Source organism: Rattus norvegicus, chromosome 17 (genome assembly GCF_036323735.1).
Source record: "Rattus norvegicus strain BN/NHsdMcwi chromosome 17, GRCr8, whole genome shotgun sequence".
In the NCBI taxonomy this organism is placed as follows: domain Eukaryota; kingdom Metazoa; phylum Chordata; class Mammalia; order Rodentia; family Muridae; genus Rattus; species Rattus norvegicus.
The window spans coordinates 54,132,951-54,151,254 of record NC_086035.1 but is presented as its reverse complement, the minus strand read 5'-3'; the positions used below and the strand labels follow the sequence as shown (position 1 = coordinate 54,151,254).

The following is an 18,304-nucleotide window of genomic DNA, read 5'->3' as shown; positions in this document are numbered from 1 at the left end:
GTAGGCACCCACTCCAGCATCATCTGTGTTTGAATTTAAGAGCAGTCTCAGGAAAATTATACAACACATTAAGACTGCAGTCTACTCTAGGAACTAGTGTTGCAGAATGTGGAGCTTTAGTTGTCCAACGCCAGCCCTTCTCGCTCTTCCTCCTGTAGAGATGACAACTCCGGGGCTGCCTGCTGCTCTGTTCTCCATGCCCCTCTGATGAAACGTGAATGCAGTTGCTGTTCGCTGCTGCTGTGCTCATGCGCTTGCTGTTGGTTCTCCCTGCTTGGAGGTGGCACGATCACATGCAGATTCTTCCAGGCACTTTCAATACCTGGAGAATTCAGCTCAGACATAGGCCAGAGCTTGCCCACCCTGCCACTGTCAGGGGACTGGACAACTGTTACCCTTCCTCTTTCAGTTCTTAGAAAGTACCAGGACCCAGGGTGCCTCTGGAGACCTCTCATGCTAAACTCTTCAGACGCCTCAACAGAACAGAGGAAAAGGAGTCTTTTATTATAGTTCACCCACTGTTGACCCCTCCTCCTCCTGCTCAGGTGTCTCCCTGAGTAGCTCCAGTTACTAAACCCCGATGTCCTCAATGGGGTAGGTGTGCAAGGACCGTGTTGTTTAGGTGTAGCCCCACACAGCCTTATTGTTGGAGATCTGAGGTATGTTGCTTTCTTAGTGAGCCGTGGCCCGACAGCCTGTGCCTGCCGGTCTGAACAGTGTCTCTTTAACACACTGTGAGCTCATGCCTACTCACCAGGCAAAGCAGCAACATTGCCTGAGGCCTGCTAGGTCTACCTGGCAAGTTCTTTCTTGCTGACTGTGGGTATCACCGCCATCCTCACTGGTACCAAGATCTGACTTTCAGTGAGTGCTTCTGTGTCTGCCATAGTCTCCCCTTTTCTCTGCTCTCAGCCTGACCTCTCACATACCTGGTGGGGCTTGGTTTAGCTTTCAGGTTGTGCTTTCAGTGTGGTTTCATTTGAACCAACTCCCGATTCCTGATGTACCACATTGATCTTGGACCCCTGTTACATGCTTTTATGAAACCCATTATTTCCCTTCATAATGCTTATCACAACTGTAATTACACAACAATTTAAGTTATTATCTGTTTTCCTCCAGGAGACTGTAATTTCCTTAGGGCAGAAATTATGTCTGCCTCACTCCCTGTGGCTGTGCCTAATGCAAAAGGCTTACCACACACCATCCTGGAAGGCAAGAGAGGAGAGAACCATTGCCATCATTGGATCCCTTTGCTCTGTCAGGGAAAGAATGGGCGATGCCTAGATATCTTTCAAAGCTTTTTGTGAATTCTTGAGAGTAATTGTATAGTAGTGAAATGCTATACATTAAAGACCATGTAAAGCAAAGTTGTATTAAGATAAACAAGTATGGGGTTGGGGATTTAGCTTAGTGGTAGAGCACTTGCCTAGCAAGCTCAAGGCCCTGGGTTCGGTCCCCAGCTCTAGAAAAAAAAGACAAAAAAAAAAAAAGATAAACAAGTATTCAGGGTGTCTTTTGCTGGCAATATTTTCTTTGCTTAGTAGATCATATGGACTAAAAAGATACTATGTAAGTGCTAGGCACCGCACACAACCTGTGGATGAGTGTGTGACTCTTAGGAGGCTGGTCAGCACAAATAGAATTGTGTTTTCCAATCAGAATCTTTCCTTCTCCCTTTCTCTGTATTTCATCCTCTTCTCTCCATTTTTTCTTCCTTCCTCCCTTTTTCCCCATCATCTTTCCAAGTGTTTTAGGACAAGGGCCAATTTGTTCATTTCCAATAATGGAAAAACTGAAACAGTAGCAACTTTATGGGGTGATTCTATGTACTTATCTCTCTTTATCTCAGAGGAAGTCGTATATGCAGATTTTCTTTCTTAGGTCACATCGGGGACCTTCCTGAGCAATGTCCAGGACGCTGCATGGCAGCCCTGGATTCCCTGTGCTGCACATCTGTTCTCTTTGTGGTTTATGTGCGTAATTGTAATGTCTAGATACTGCTTCCTAGGAATGCTGGTTTAGGATAGGAAGTTCGGGAGCCGGTTCTCCTGTCAGTCACTGTGGTCTGTTGCATATAGTCCCACGTGCTAAGATTCTCTCTGTGTGTGCTGTCACATGCCGCTCAATGTTTGCAGTTCGTCGGGCATTCTGATTGCTGCTTAGAGAGAGGAGAGTAGTGACTTCTTTTCCTTTATCCAGCTCTAACTTCTAGAAACAACACAGAAAATTATTTTTTTTCATGCAAAATTTTTATCCTCAGGTAATCAGCCACCTAGAAGAGTAATCGAGAAAGCCTATTCTGGTAGCAGAAAATTCCCACTAGGTCCCTAAGCCAGAGTGTTCAGCGGCACACATCAATGCTGTGTCATTACTGCTACAGAGCTCAAGAAAATTTTAATTACTGGATGACTTCTAAGAGCTGTATATCTGTGTATTTGAAAAAGTATACCTGGTAGCCTTAAAATAAGGCAAATCAAGCATAACAGGATTAAAAAAAAGTCCCTGGTAGTCTAGAATTGGACCTTTAAGTAATACACTAAGCTTACTGAAGATGGACTCCGTTGGCTTTGGTACTGTGAGGAAGGGCTTACTGTGAGGTCCAGTCTGGTTTTCATTTGGTAGTGTTCCCACTGCGGCTCTCAGTCCTGGCACTGCAGACATGTGCCGCTGACAATGAAGGCACAGCCACTGCGGTTTTCTGTGGAGCGCTCCCTTGCTCTGCCTCAGGTGTCACTGTAGGCTTTCCATGTGTCCTCGTGGAAGGCACTTCACATGTCATTCTAAAAATAGAGCTGTAACTCACCCCAAAGCCTGGAACTGATGAGGAATTTGAGGAAATCTACCTTCATTTTTTATTTTTAAAAAATTGCCTGGGTGCGAAGAGATGGCTTAATGTAGTACTTCTCAACATGTGGGTCATGACCTCTTGGGGGCAGAATGACCCTTTTACTGCGTCTAAAGGAAAACACAGATATTCACATTATCATTTATAACAGTATCCATATTACAGTTAAGTGACAACGAAAATAATTGTATGGTCGGAGTCACTACAACATGGGTCGCAGCATCAGGAAGATTAAGAACCACTGGATTAGTGGTTAAGAGTTTTTTTGCCTAGCAGAGGACACAGATTCTCTGGTTCCCAGCAACAGTGACAGATCACAACAATCCATAACAGGTCCCAGGGACCTGATTTCCCTCTCTGATCTTCACAGACACCGGGCACTCGCCTAGTGAACGCAGATGTATGCAAGCAAAGCAGCCATGCCCTTAAAATAATCTGAGAAAGATTATTAATAATAGGATTGTACAACTTCATGGAAATGAGGGCAGATTCTCTTTCTTAGCACCTAGTTCTCTGGGGTTATTATTCAAGGAGATATTGTTCCAAATCTGAACCAAAGTTGCATTTTCTTGAGCCTTGTTATGGAATTATGGGCGCATGTGAGTTCTGTCTAAGCCCCCACATCCTAGGCGCACACACACAGACACACACACACACACACACACACACACACGAGAGAGAGAGAGAGAGAGAGAGAGAGAGAGAGAGAGAGAGAGAGAGAGAGCGCAAGCGCACCTGTGGTCCTATACTAAAAACCCCGAGAAAGCAGAGAACTCAGAGCAGCAGGCCTATCTTACACATGCTCTTTGTAGAACTCAGACTTAACCAGTGCTTTTCGGATTTCAGGCTCTAGGTGTTTTGTTGTTATTGCTGTTTCTTCTGGATGCCAAGCCTGTTCCCAATCATATTTCCCACACTGGCTTCACAGTCAGTTAGCAAGAGCAAATGTACTTATAAATGTACGTACTAGAAATGTTTTACAAAATCTATGATGTATTAAAGTTATTCTTGTAATCTTCAAGGCTTAAAATTTGAGCATTTTTTTTCACTTCTCTTTGTTCCTTTGAGAGATGGCTAACACATTTTAATTTAATTTCCTCTTCCTCAACCCCAGCATATCAATAATGACCACATTCATGGAGAAAAGAAGGAGTTTGTGTGCCGCTGGCTTGATTGTTCAAGAGAGCAGAAACCGTTCAAAGCCCAGTACATGTTGGTAGTACATATGAGAAGACACACCGGAGAGAAGCCTCACAAATGTACAGTAAGTACTTACCTGACAGCTTCAGCCCCTCACACTGACAAGCATGACACTTTGCTCTGTAGGTCTTTCCTGTTCTTAAGGGGTTTGAATACTATTGACCCCAGGATCTAAAAGGGTAATGAGGAGAGAGTACTGTTTGTAGAGAGAGTACCTTAATGCTGAGCTTCAAACAGGCCATCTCTGCAGAGCGACAAGCAGGCATAAGTGGCCCCATGAGCTCATGCCTTCTGTGTCTCCCATATTCCTACAGCTCAGCATACTGCAGGCCACTTAAGTTTTTATTTGTACATACTGTGGTCAAAGGATAATTTTGTGAAGTTGATTCTCTTGTTGCCCGTTTAGGTGTGTTAACAGGTATCCAACTCTATTGGTCAAGTTTACACAACTTGCACTTTGACCCATCTTATAGGCCTTAAGTTGAGCATTCTTTATGAAAAACAAAGTTCAGTATACTAGGCTTGGGATGTAGCTCATACCAGAGCATTTCACTGCTGTGCACAAGGCTTTGGGTGCTAAGGTAAGGTTCTGGTTAGAAAGCCCTGTTCATTACTTCCGCAACCACTTGTGGACACAGCATTTGTGGACACAGCGCAGGTGCACTAAAACATTCGTATGGCACTGTTTGTTAGTGTGTATATGATATGAAGCATAAATGAACATCATGTCTTTATCATGTCTCAAGTGTTACTTGTATATGTTCTGAAACCTAAAAAGAACCCAAGTCACTTCTTACCCCAAGCTTTTTGACAAGACAGTTCAGCTGCCTGTGGTTATCATGTCTCCTCACTCCTTGCTGGGTCACCACAGTGAGTAAGAAGCCTCTGGAGTAGGCTGGGGCTGCAGAGAGACTGGGTGCTCTCTGGAGTTGCTGTGAGTGCTGTACAGCCCCTGGTACTTTACATCTTAAAGAGCCTTTACAAACATGATCAAATTCCATGCCTTTGTATGGACACAAAGCCGCATTAATGGACTTTGTGCTGAATCTGAAATCAGTGGGAATTGGAGGAGATCAATGAACAGATAATGAAATTCATTGTCCACATTGAGCTGTCTATTAAAAAAAAAATAGTAGAGGGGAAAAAAGCCTTCAGGAGTTTTACTGGCACTGACAATGCTTTGTCTTCAACTGCCCCAAGCCACATCTGAATCCCAATAAATGCAGAGTTTAGTGGGGGTTTTGTTCCCTGGTTTTGAAAAGCTGCTGACCCTTGAAAGGTCAAGTTTTTATCCACTTGGAGGGGGTGGGCGCAAACTGCAGCTGTTGTTGTGTAGAGTGGTCCAGATTTACCTGTTGTCCTCAGTTTGAAGGTTGTACAAAAGCCTACTCAAGACTCGAAAACCTGAAAACCCACTTGAGATCTCACACTGGAGAGAAGCCATATGTCTGTGAGCATGAGGGCTGCAACAAGGCTTTCTCTAACGCTTCAGATCGGGCCAAGCACCAAAACAGAACACATTCCAATGAGGTAAGCCTTCTCTGCTACCCAAAGCTACCAGCAAAAATAATGAGCTTTCATGGCATCATCTACCTGGTACAGTAGATGTGCTCTGTTTTATTTTCTCTGGGCTGTTCTGACTGAGTAGGCTCTGAGACCCCACAGGTCTGCAGGCAAAGGTTTGAGACCTCAAGTATGGACCATGTTTAGTGGGTAATTCAGATGAAGAAGAAATTCTGTGAAAAACTCTTGCTAAACTTAGTTTCCTGTTGCTCAGACCTGCCACCTACTGACCAGACAGTAGTAGCATTTAATTTAGAGTTCAGGCTGCTTGCTCTAATACCATGGACCCACACAAACTAGGACCTGCTGCTGTCTAAAGACATTCAGAACCATCACACTGGCAAGTGACAGACAGCTCACTCCTAAAAGCATCCAATTTTGTTTTCTAGGAGAGAGCAGTTTTATCACATACGTGATATCTAAAATTATTTTCATCAAGCAAACAGCTTAAATACAATTTTCAGATGTCTAAATTCCAGAGGATCATGGAAGATCTTCTTAGCAGCACAGTTAATATTTAAGTCTGTTATTGAAGATAAAATGAGCAAAGCTTTATGACAGCGGTTTGTGTTAGATTACCATTATTTTTAGATAATTGTCCCCAGACTACTGATAAATGTAAAAATGGTTGCAAATTTGTTTTAGCTAAGCTTTGATGCATATCTGACTAAAAGTATAAAACTTCTTCTTGGGAGGTATAGCTGAAATGTTGACTCCTCGGTAAACTGTCCCCTTAATAAACCAAGTTTACCAATGCTCCCCTCATTTGGGATAGAAATGAGATAACTAAGTAGCACATAGTTCAGGCATAAAAATGTATCCTTGGTTAATTTGAAACGTTGTTGCAAAAGGAGGAATTTACATGTATGAGTGGCCATTATGACCTCATCAGTTGTTGGCTAGCAGTATCTAAACTAAGTGAGCCATTTTGCTCAGGAGACATTTGGCTTTAAGTAGAGGTGGGGGAATAGTTCTGGTAATAGAATAAAACAGATTAAAATGACCTTTAATGAAATTATCTACACTGTCTAAAATGTATATTCAGATCTGATCATACTTGAAACTCAATAATTACAGATCCACAGACCCCAGCTCTTTCAAAAGGTCATGGTGTGATAAGGATGGGTAGGTCATTTTGAATCTCCTGTTAATGACCTAAGGAGATAGATTTCATTTTTTGTCATAAGTACTTTTTCTGACTATAATAGCCACTGTGTCATCTGATGCTGTTGTTTTGAAGACTTTAGGGAATCTAGAATGGGTAAATCCATGGAGACAAAATAGCTTGAGGCTGAGGGAATAGCAGACTGCTGATTTTGGAGTGCTAGAATGTTCTAGAATTATTATACAACATGAAGAATGTCCTTAGTTATTTTTCTGTCAATTTCAATTCATAGAGTTTGAAAATCTTTACTTAGAATTTTAATTAAAATAGTAATTAAATTAGCTATCTTTCATATACTTAAGTAAAAGAAGACATTCATTCCTTTTTGTAGAGTTTAGCCAACCTCCCCTACTGTAGAGAAATTTGGTTAGTGAGTATATTGAGACAGGGATATGCAAATACATAGATTTTCATTGTTTATGAACTTAAAACATGTACACACATCTGCTTATTTTAGGTATAGTCTAGTTATTGTTTTTTCTTTGTTGAGGTTAGGATTATATGAGGATTAAACCTCTTGGGAAACTGGAAGATGACTTGGGCAATAATGTTGTTACCAGGAGTGAGCAATAGCACATAATTAAGATTTACTCACACACACACACAATCATTTTTCTCTGTACCGTGTATGAGGCTCTTTGGTTTCCAGTATGGAGGCCGCCACAGTTCCACATATACAAAAGTTAGGCCTGTGCTGGAAATCCAGGTTCTTGCAGTCCAGTGAGCCCATCCTAGATAAATCCTGGTATTTACTTGCATTTATTTTATTCTCTTATTTATGACCTCACGTCTTTGCTAAGCAAAGAAGTTGTGTGTGAGGACTTTTTGCTCTGATAGGTGTAGCCAAGAACTCAACAGGGGTAGATCCAGGAATACTCAGTTCCTTATATAACAAAAAAGCTGGAATGGCATTTCTCTATGACTTTTGTCCTTGCTCCTTCGGGGCCCCTGGACTGTGACCTCTGAAAGGACTCCCCAGTATAGATCATACAGTTTGTTTTACTCCTGGAGCTACCTTTATGACCATGCTCCAGACCACTCATGAGCAGGACCTTTTCTAGGGAACCTTCATTTTTGGCCTCTCATCGTCATTGCTTTTATTCCACAGAATCTCATTCTTTGTTTTCGCTACCCAGCCAAAGTGCTTCCTCATAAGAAACGCTCCACTGTGCAAGTGTTTACCATGGGACATATGCAGTTGCAAGCATCATATGTACCCATGAGATGGCAGTTAAGCCCAGATTTTAGTAACTGACACCTCCCAGGATTATCTCAACCAAAAAATGAGTCCTCAGTTGTCTACATCTTTGGAATTCATACTTTATACTATAAGTGATTGCATGGTCTCGTTTTTCCTACCAGAAAAGAAGATTCTGCATATAAAATATAAAGGATTACATAAAGAATCTTTATTGAGGTTACACATCTTTGTGTGCAGGAAATCTTACATATGGTAGCACTCATTTGATGTTCAGTGAAAAATAAAATTTATCTGGGAATAGTAGCTCAATGCTATAATCCTAGTGCCTGGGAGGCTGAGGTGAGAGAATACACAGCTAGCGTGGTCTATAGAAAAAGAACTTATTCCTCTCACTGATAAATTGTAGTCAGGAGAAAACACATCAATTGCTTTCCAAAGGATATGCAAGTCAAAATGGTAAACAGCATGTCTGAAGTTGAATGTCTAAGACATGAAAACCTGACCGCTTAATGCTTCTGCTATTATCCTGGCATTTTATTGCTGCCACATAATTTCAAGACCAAGCTCCAGAGTTGTGGTTATGTGTTTTGTTTTAAAGTATAAACTTCCAGAACCTGTGTTCTTATGTATTTTTGTAGGTGACATTTAATGTGCATGTTCACTGGTATGCCATTGGTCTTTAAAAAATGCTAGTTCTGATAAACTTCTCTGTGCACATTGCCCACCCGCTGTGAACCCATTTCCAGGCTAGTCTTAATATTCACATGAATGTGTTTATAGGAAGAGTAGCTCATCCAGTCCCTATCCTGTACCCTGTCATTGTCTTCTCTCCCCTTGCCACACACCTGCATCAGGTACTCTGCTGATGGAGCAGCCTGTCCCATCTGTGCTCTGAGCAAGCACAGGGTTGATGTACAAACACCCAAACGTAATGGCACTGTCGGAGCCATTCTTCTGTCCCTAATGCATGGAATCCTGTACTCTCATTTCATCATATATATGCGGCAAATCACGGAGCTCCTGAGTAGACATAATCTGTAGTTAATGGGAATCAATTCTATCCAACTGAATCTTACATTTGAAGGTAAAGTCTCTCTCAGGATAATGTTCGAAATCTTCACTTCTCTACGTTAACAGAATTTCGGCATTTTAGGTTGCTCTCATTGTGGCCGTAGGCTTTTAGTGAAAAAGCATCTTTTAGACATGCATTTTACAAGACAGGGTGTTCAGCAAGGATAAGAGATACATTATTTTAATCATGCTTTTTATGATGATTTCTTATATACTAGCTTACTATCCGGTACACAGAGGTGGAAATACATAATCCTCTCATTGCTTTCAGCAAGGGATCATGCCAGAACCCCAGCCCACACCAGAATCTGAGAATACATAAGTCTCTTCAATAAAATGCTGCAATATCATATAATATATATACATATATATGTATGTATGTATGTATATATGTATGTATACACACACTCTTATACTTCTGATTACATCTACTGCCTGCTGCAGTGTAATGCCATGTAAATAGCTGCTCTATTGTTTGGGATTAGCAACAAGAAGAAGCATCTGTTCATGATCACTGCATGTATAAGGTTTTCACATTATAGGTATGAAGTTTTTGTGTTTTCAACCTGAAGTTAGTTAAGTTTGTGGATGTAGAGCCCTTGGACAGGCAGAGCTGACTTTACTCAATACCAACATCCCAGAATGCTACTCTTGGAAGGCAAGGAAACAAAGATCACCATTCTGGCATTGTTATGTGATTCTGTGATTATATGATTTTTTTTTGTTATAAATGCCCCAGTGTTTTTTAACTGTCTCAGGAGGCATGGTGGATGCCTCGGGGAAAAAATAAAATTAGCAGGGAGAAGTTCTGCTAGTAGATGTGGAACATCAGAGGAAAGACGGTTGGGAGTCTTGGGTTTCTGTAAATCCCTCAGCAGCCTTGAGAAGTATATGGAGTGGGTGTGGAGAGTCTGTAATAAGGCTATGACTTTAGACCAGAGACCTTCTGAGGGTTTTTACATCCAAACCCCAAACAGTTGTAAGGTACCCAGTTACCCAAATGAGCATTTATTTAAACAACGTGAAAACAACTCTGAGAAGCTTAGTTTTATTTCCTATTATAATACCTGTGTACAAATAGTACATTTTCAAAGCAAAGAATTATTATATCTAAGAACCAAGATAATAAATTTCTTCACACAGCCCATCTCCTATAAGATGTATACAAGTGTCCTGATATCATCTTCTTACAAGCCTCTCTCCATTATCATCATCAATAGAGGGAGAGCCATGATACTTCCACTCAGAGCATAAGTGCTTCCAACACTGTAAAGGCAATGTATACACTACTACCACTCACAGAGCTCTCTAAATAATACCTGTTAAGCTAGATCCTATGGACACTGAACAATATTCAAATAGGCTTTCTAAGTCATTAGACCTGATAGGTATCTGAATGCTGGGGAAGTGCTTTTGAAAGAATAGAGTTGTAATGAGCAATTGCCAAATCATAATCACTTTTATTGCCATTCATCAACAATTCCTTTTTGTGGAATTTGCTAGAAACCATATGTATGCAAAATCCCTGGCTGCACCAAGCGTTACACAGACCCCAGCTCTCTCCGGAAACATGTGAAGACTGTGCATGGCCCTGAGGCTCATGTTACCAAGAAGCAGCGTGGGGACATGCACCCTCGGCCTCCACCACCTAGAGATTCTGGCAGCCATTCACAGTCCAGGTCCCCCGGCCGGCCGACTCAGGGAGCATTCGGTGAGCAGAAGGAGCTGAGCAACACTACCTCAAAGCGGGAAGAATGCCTCCAGGTGAAGACTGTCAAGGCTGAAAAGCCCATGGTATGTCATTCACTCTCCTGTTCTGCCAGAGCCGACCAGGCTCATTGAGAAAAGCCCAGATGAACATGTCAAAGGACAACACTATCCCCTTTCATTGTATCCAGCCATTCTGATGTGAGAGTCGTGAGCCCATTGATTGAGACTGCTCACTAGAAGTTAATCTGCTTAGGTAATAACTTTGCTCCGAGGGAGTCTCTAAGATTCTTACCTGACTTATAAAACCGATCCTTAGCTGTACCACTTGTGGTACACAGACATGGCTGTCAGTGTCTCTACTGTGGCTACTCTGTAGAAAATCATTCCTTGAGCCTTTCTGCAAATACATTTTCTGTCTTCCTTGCCCTGGTGACCCCAAGAAGAATAAGCTGAAGTCCTTATTCTTTGGGGGTTTACAGTTCAGTGGGATGTGCAGATTGAAAAACAAATACAATTCCGATGAGTGGGTTTAAACACAAGTCTGTGAAAAGCCTTCTAGGGAAGGAGAATCAGCAATGTGCTCTGAGGGCAGAGGCCCTGAGGACACAGTTCAGCACTCAGCCAGGAGCTCCAGGAGAAGGGGAGGGAGATGAGAGGCACCAGTTGTAGGGTTTTCCAGAGCCAAGGGGGAGTAGGCAAGGGCAAGACTAGTGTTGTGATCACGGGCTAAACAGCTCAGGGAAAGTGAAGACAGCGACAGGATCTGTATGTCACCACAACCTTCTATTACATAAAAAAAATAGAATTGCTAGAATTAGTTATTTACAGCAGTTTCTCTTAAAAATGACATGGTATGGGAATATTTATAGACAAATTAGATTATAAAGATAGAACTCAAAGATTTGCAGACCAAACCCTATATTTGCAGGTGAGAAAATTGAAGTTTCCTCTAGGTTAATCACGGGACCCCTTTCCCCAACAGATGCCGTGTGCTCATATGCATTAAATACCAGATACCTTCACAGACACTTATTAATGAACATTACATTTCTAATATTATTTCTTTTAAAACATGTCTTTAATTTGGTCATCATGCTATAAATTAAATTCTTTCTCCTTTTTTCTTATTAATGCAACACCTCTTCTGTCTATTGCTCCCAAATGTCTTGTTCTCACTTCCTAAGGACAGTGGGTAATAAGGTGAGGGAATTTTGGCTTCTCTATTCTTTTTTTGTTGTTGTTTGTTTGTTTTCGTTTCAACATGCAAATTTTCTTCCCATTTCATCTTTGTTTGGATTTTATGGCATTGTGATATCTATCGTTGGTGAGCATTGCTCAGCTCTGTGCCTTGAACATAGCATGCGAAAACTGTGAAGTTAGATGATGACTCATTGTTATTTTTGCCTGGGACTTCATAATAAGTCACACTGGGCCAACCAAGCAGTTGTTCTCAAATTCTATTTACTATCTTGACCTAGGATAAGTTCAAGTGTGGGACTAGATATGTACTGTGTTCTTTGAAGAAGACTTAGAATTTTTAGCAACTTAACCTCCATCCAATTGAGTGCATATAAGTAGTTTTCTGACTGTAAGAACCTGCTCCTTCTTACATGTTCTGCGGCATGTGTATGCATAGTCCTATACACAGATCTGTGTACATATTTATATTTTGATTATGTGAAAATTACCCAAAGCTTTAAAAACTTGTAGCACCTCTGGAAGAGCTGATATCTCAATACTTTGCTGAGGCAAAATGATTAGGAATTTACATACTCATGATCAGATTTACAAATCTTCCTTAGCTCTGCTTGGTTGCCCAGGTTGAAGTTACTGCACCATGTGGCACTTGCTGAGAAAGTATACATTTGCTTGTATTCGTATGATGTGAAAGTAAATAAAGTGAGACGTTCCCAGGAGCTACCTCTACAGACACTTCCTCAGCATCATTGTTCATCTCACCTGAGGATCACTGAGTGGGTTTTTACTTGTTGTTAGTGGCTCCGGTTTGTACAGGAACTCTGGGTGGGGGGTATTGCAGAGGCTCAGATTAGGGGTCTAAATTTTGTGACTTTCGGTGGCCAACGAACTTTTCTCAACACCACTTTTGTTCTTAAAAAAAAACGTGACTTCATCAGTATGTACCCTTGCAGTTTTATATAGACCAACTAGCTGTACACTGTGAGACCTATCCTGTGTGCTATAGGTCTATTCCCAGACCCTGTGCTGGTCAGACTTTCCACCTACTATTCCATAAGCCCTGGCATAGACAAAAGTAGTACTCTCTTTGATTAAAACTAGTTGGTAGGATTAAGTTTTCATTAGCTACATAATTCTCTTCTAGCGTCTATTTGTTTAAGATTAGGAGATCATACTAAGAGAGGCACACATCAAGAGGAACCATAAAATCAATCTACACACTCAGGGCTACTATCCACTGCAGCTTGTCTTCCCTTCTGAGTGTGACAGAGCAAAAGGATTGATATTTTACCAGTTACAGCCACCTTGAAGGTGGCAGGGAAGAAGACAGAATTATTTGAGAACCAGGTCTGGATAGCCTACAGGTATCTTTGTTGGAAGGAGATAAAGTATTTTATAAAGCATCCCCTATGTGTATGCAGTAGCTCAGCAAAATGAACCCCAGGTGGAACAGTAATAGTTACCAAAGCTTGGAACCTCCTCATCTTTAACTATGCCAGGTCTTTATACTTAGGTACTCTGTGCGATTTGTATCAATTTCCAGTAACAATTGCTCCATTAAGAATTGATCCCATTATATACATAAATACTCTGTTATAGTGAATGGTGAAGACTTTGCCCAGAAATAATGTCCTGGAGGTAGAATTGAAAACAAGAAAGTATGTCTGCGTAGGTGGCATTTGAAACAGGGTGTCATGGCTGATAGCTCTGACCACACCACATCTAGCATCTTCCGTCATCCATTACCTCCCCTGTGTATCAGCCCGGTTGGTGGGCCATTCTCATTTTGGCCCAAACATCCACCAACACATAGTTTTTCTTCTCATTTAACCTGCTGATAACCTGAAGGTTTTGGCTTGCATGAGGTGTCATTTTAGCTTCCTCTCCTTGACCCTTCCTGACGTCATTTTGTTCCTTTCTCCTTGACCCAATAGACATCTCAGCCAAGCCCTGGTGGTCAGTCTTCATGCAGCAGCCAACAGTCCCCCATCAGCAACTATTCCAACAGTGGGCTCGAGCTTCCTCTGACTGATGGAGGTAGTATAGCAGACCTCAGTGCCATCGATGAGACCCCAATCATGGACTCGACCATTTCCACGGCAACCACAGCCCTTGCTTTGCAAGGCAGGAGAAACCCAGCAGGGACCAAATGGATGGAGCATATCAAACTTGAAAGGCTAAAGCAAGTGAATGGAATGTTTCCAAGACTGAACCCTATTCTACCCTCCAAAGCCCCTGCGGTATCTCCTCTCATAGGAAATGGTAAGTCCCACACTAGATCTGTCTGCTCAGGCTATTTCTTTTCCTTTCACTGTAGCCAGAACACACCAAGAGGACCTAGAACCCTTGATTTTATATTGGTTAGTTTCTCCACAGATCCTTAACTTAGGCCAGAACCTGTGTCGATGTTGAACCATTTATACTGCTTTTCCAGATGGTCCATATTTTGAAAATAATAGCAGAATGATACTAAAACAAACAAATTAAAATGTGAAGAACTCAGATTTTGATGAAGAAATTGTAATTGTTCGGGTTTGAGTGGGGCAAGAAAATCCTCCACAATAGGTGTGTTTGTGGTTAGTGCCTCAACTCTAGTCTCCAAAAGCATAAAACCAAGAAAATTTTACCTGTTTGCCCAGTTCAAGGAACTACAAATGCTCGTCAGCACCTTAACAATGTTCAGGCATTCTCTCCCCCACCCACCCCCACCCACCCCCCGGAGCTGGGGACTGAACCCAGGGCCTTGTGCTTCCTAGGCAAGCGCTCTACCACTGAGCTAAATCCCCAACCCCATGTTAAGGCATTCTTAATGTTACATCTCTCTTTCTCTCCCTCCCCTCTGTGCCTTCCCTCCAGGCACACAGTCAAATAACAACTACAGTTCAGGCGGGCCCGGGACCCTTCTCCCGAGCAGAAGTGATCTGTCGGGTGTAGACTTCACTGTGCTGAACACGCTCAACAGGAGGGACAGCAACACCAGCACCATCAGCTCTGCCTACCTGAGCAGCCGCAGATCCTCGGGCATCTCCCCCTGCTTTTCCAGCCGCAGGTCCAGTGAGGCATCGCAGGCTGAAGGGCGACCCCAGAATGTGAGTGTGGCCGACTCCTACGATCCCATCTCCACAGATGCTTCACGGAGGTCCAGCGAGGCCAGCCAGGGTGATGGGCTGCCCAGTCTGCTCAGCCTCACACCCGTGCAGCAGTACCGCCTGAAGGCCAAGTATGCTGCTGCCACGGGTGGCCCGCCACCCACACCTCTGCCCCACATGGAAAAGCTGAGCCTGAAGACCAGGATGGCCCTGCTCGGGGAGGGGAGGGACTCAGGGGTGACTCTGCCTCCAGTCCATCCTCCTCGGAGATGCAGTGATGGAGGAGGCCATACATACAGCAGGCGTCACCTACTGCCTCATGATGCGCTAGCAAACAGTGCGAGGAGAGCCAGCGACCCTGTGAGGACCGTCTCCGAGAACATGTCACTTCCCAGGGTTCAACGCTTCAGCAGCCTGAATAGCTTTAATCCTCCAAATTTGCCTCCATCCGTGGAAAAGCGTAGTTTAGTGCTGCAAAATTATACCCGGCAGGAGAGCACCCATCCCCGGTACTTCCAAGCATCCCCTTGCCCTCCCAGCATCACAGAGAATGTTGCCCTGGAGGCCCTGACCATGGATGCTGATGCTAGCTTGAATGATGAAGATTTCCTGCCAGATGATGTGGTACAGTATTTGAATTCCCAGAACCAAACAGGGTATGGGCAGCAATTACAGAGTTCCATCTCTGAAGATGGCAAAGTAGCCCGTGAGCCAGAGGACTTGGACTTACCGGGGCTGCCAGACAGTCATGTTGGCCAGCAATACCCAGCTCTGGAGCAACCCTGCTCCGAGGGCAGTAAAACTGATTTGCCCATCCAGTGGAATGAGGTCAGCTCTGGAAGTTCTGATCTGTCATCCTCCAAGCTGAAGTGTGGTCAGCGCCCTACCGTACAGCAGGCTCGAGGCTTTGGGTTATACAGCAATATGGTGGTACATCCACAGAACCTGTGGAAGGTTGGCACTGGCCCAGCTGGGGGATCTCAGACCCTTGGGGAGAATGGCAGTTCCTACAGTGACCCAGAGCACTTTGCAGTCCACAGTGGGGATGGACTTGGCCCCAGTGGAGATACTTTCCATGAACAGGCCTATAAGACCCAGCAGTATGGGAGCCAGCTCAGCAGGCAGCCACTGACTTCCAGTGTTCTAGACAGTGCCTGTGGTGCTGGGATTCAAGGGTCCAAGCTGAAAGGCAACAGTTTGCAAGAGAATGGGGGTTTGCTAGATTTTGGCCTGTCCATGGCACCAAATGAGTTAGCTGACAACATAGTGAATGGCATACAAACCCAAGAACAAATGGGGCAGGGGTACATTGCTCCTCAGCTACTCAGTGGCAGCATGCAACACCAGGGGCCCAGTCGCCCTGGTCAACAGGTACTAGGGCAGGTTGGTGCTACCTCACATATCAACATCTATCAAGGGACAGAGAGCTGCCTACCAGGGACTCAGGACAAGATCAGCCAGCCATCAAGTATGGCAGTTATCAGGGGCTACCAGCCCTGTGCCAGCTATGGGGGCAGCAGGCGTCAGGCAATGCCAAGGGGCAGCCTCACTCTGCAACAAGGACAGCTCAGTGACGTGAGTCAGACCAGCAGGGTGAACAGCATCAAAATGGAGGCACACGGGCAGTCCCATCAGCTCTGCTCTAGCATGCAGAATTATTCCGGTCAGTTTTATGACCAAACCATGGGCTTCAGTCAGCAAGACAGGAAAGCTGGCTCATTCTCCCTCTCAGAGGCCAACTGCCTGCTCCAGGAGAATGGCTCTGAAAATTCTGAGTTACTTTCCCCAGGTGTTAACCAGGTGACCAGCACAGTTGACAGCTTTGAGAGTCATGACCTAGAAGGCGTGCAGATTGATTTTGATGCCATCATAGATGATGGGGACCATACCAGCCTAATGTCAGGGGCCTTGAGCCCCAGTATCATTCAGAACCTTTCCCACAGCTCCTCCCGTCTCACCACACCTCGGGCATCCCTCCCATTCCCTTCTCTGTCCATGAGCACCACCAACATGGCTATTGGGGATATGAGTTCTTTGCTGACCTCCCTTGCAGAAGAAAGCAAGTTCCTTGCAGTTATGCAGTAGGCAGTAGGCAAAGAGGACCACAAATAGAGATAAAAGAATTAGGACTTGAAAGACTGAAATGACTCTGGTTTTTTGTTTTTTGTTTTTGTTTTGTTTTGTTTTTTTCTTTTTTAAGTTCTGTGTGTATTTTAGCAATCTCATCTCACCTGACTGGGATGTGTCTCAAGTATATTCCTTTTATGGAAAAGGACTCTGAAAAACCCTATGGTATTCTAGGGGAGAAACTGTCTTCCATTTCAGGTTGAATCAGTATTGTGACCTTCAAATCACCCTTGTTCTTTTAACCTGTAAGCTGCCCTCTTGTGAGTGAACCAATGGCAATGTATAATGCGCATGTTCTTTCTTTTAGAAGAGAAGCCATCAGATTAAGAGATTCGGCCTGCTTCTCTGACATCCCAAGAACTAGGAATTGGTGTGCTTGTGACCAAGGGGTTGCAGATCCACCTTTTTAAAGTTTTTCTTTACAGTACTCAGTGACTTGCTTTTATGTATGTATGTGTATTTTTAATTTTCACATTGAGTACAAGAATTGAATGAGTAGTGAATTTGAAGATTATTTGTGGGCACAACATAGCTAGTATAAATAGCAGGTTTTTATGTGTCCTCCACCTTGATTCAATTCAGGGCATACTTTTAACAGCTGTACAAAAGTTGAAATGTGGAGATCCTGGAAACGAAGTAGTTTGATCAGGATTTTTTAGGGGTTAAAGTGTTCTGTAAGTATCCCGTGGGTTCGTCTCTATGGTCAGTTCTTGGTTATCTTGCGTACATTCCCTCCACCTTTCTGAACAGTCCGTTACTTAGCACTGCAGTGAGCGTGCACGTGCTGTCGATGTTCAGATGTGTCACGCTTTTAGCTTTTTGGTATAAAGTTAGACCAATTGTAGATCGAAACAATTGGATAGAATCACTTTGCGGATGTTTTTTGGACCTGCTATAATTATTCATTGGTTTCACCTCTTTACTCGTCATAGATTACTGAGAACTGACTATATATAGCTCTGCGTAGATATTTAAACAACCCACAACTAGATGCATCACTACCATTTATTAAATTCACTACAGTTGAGATAAAAAGGTACTTTCTCAGTGCCCTATTATAAAGGGAAAAAATGTGTAAAACTTGGTTGTAAAAGGCAAACCGCACATACATTAACATCAGGAATTAATTGCTT

At 43.2% G+C, this 18,304-nt stretch overlaps 1 protein-coding gene across 1 annotated transcript in view; it reads left to right on the top strand.

Moving 5' to 3' along the window:
• The window catches only part of Gli3 (GLI family zinc finger 3), a 271,135-nt gene extending 253,944 nt beyond the window's left edge, over nucleotides 1-17,191 (top strand). The window contains exons 11-15 of the mRNA NM_080405.2: nucleotides 3,963-4,112; nucleotides 5,414-5,578; nucleotides 10,552-10,842; nucleotides 13,890-14,217; nucleotides 14,812-17,191. Of these exons, the coding sequence (NP_536330.2) occupies nucleotides 3,963-4,112; nucleotides 5,414-5,578; nucleotides 10,552-10,842; nucleotides 13,890-14,217; nucleotides 14,812-17,129 (3,252 nt within the window). The 3' untranslated portion in view covers nucleotides 17,130-17,191. The remainder of the gene's footprint in view (nucleotides 1-3,962; nucleotides 4,113-5,413; nucleotides 5,579-10,551; nucleotides 10,843-13,889; nucleotides 14,218-14,811) is intronic.
• The last annotated feature ends 1,113 nt before the right edge of the window (nucleotides 17,192-18,304 follow it).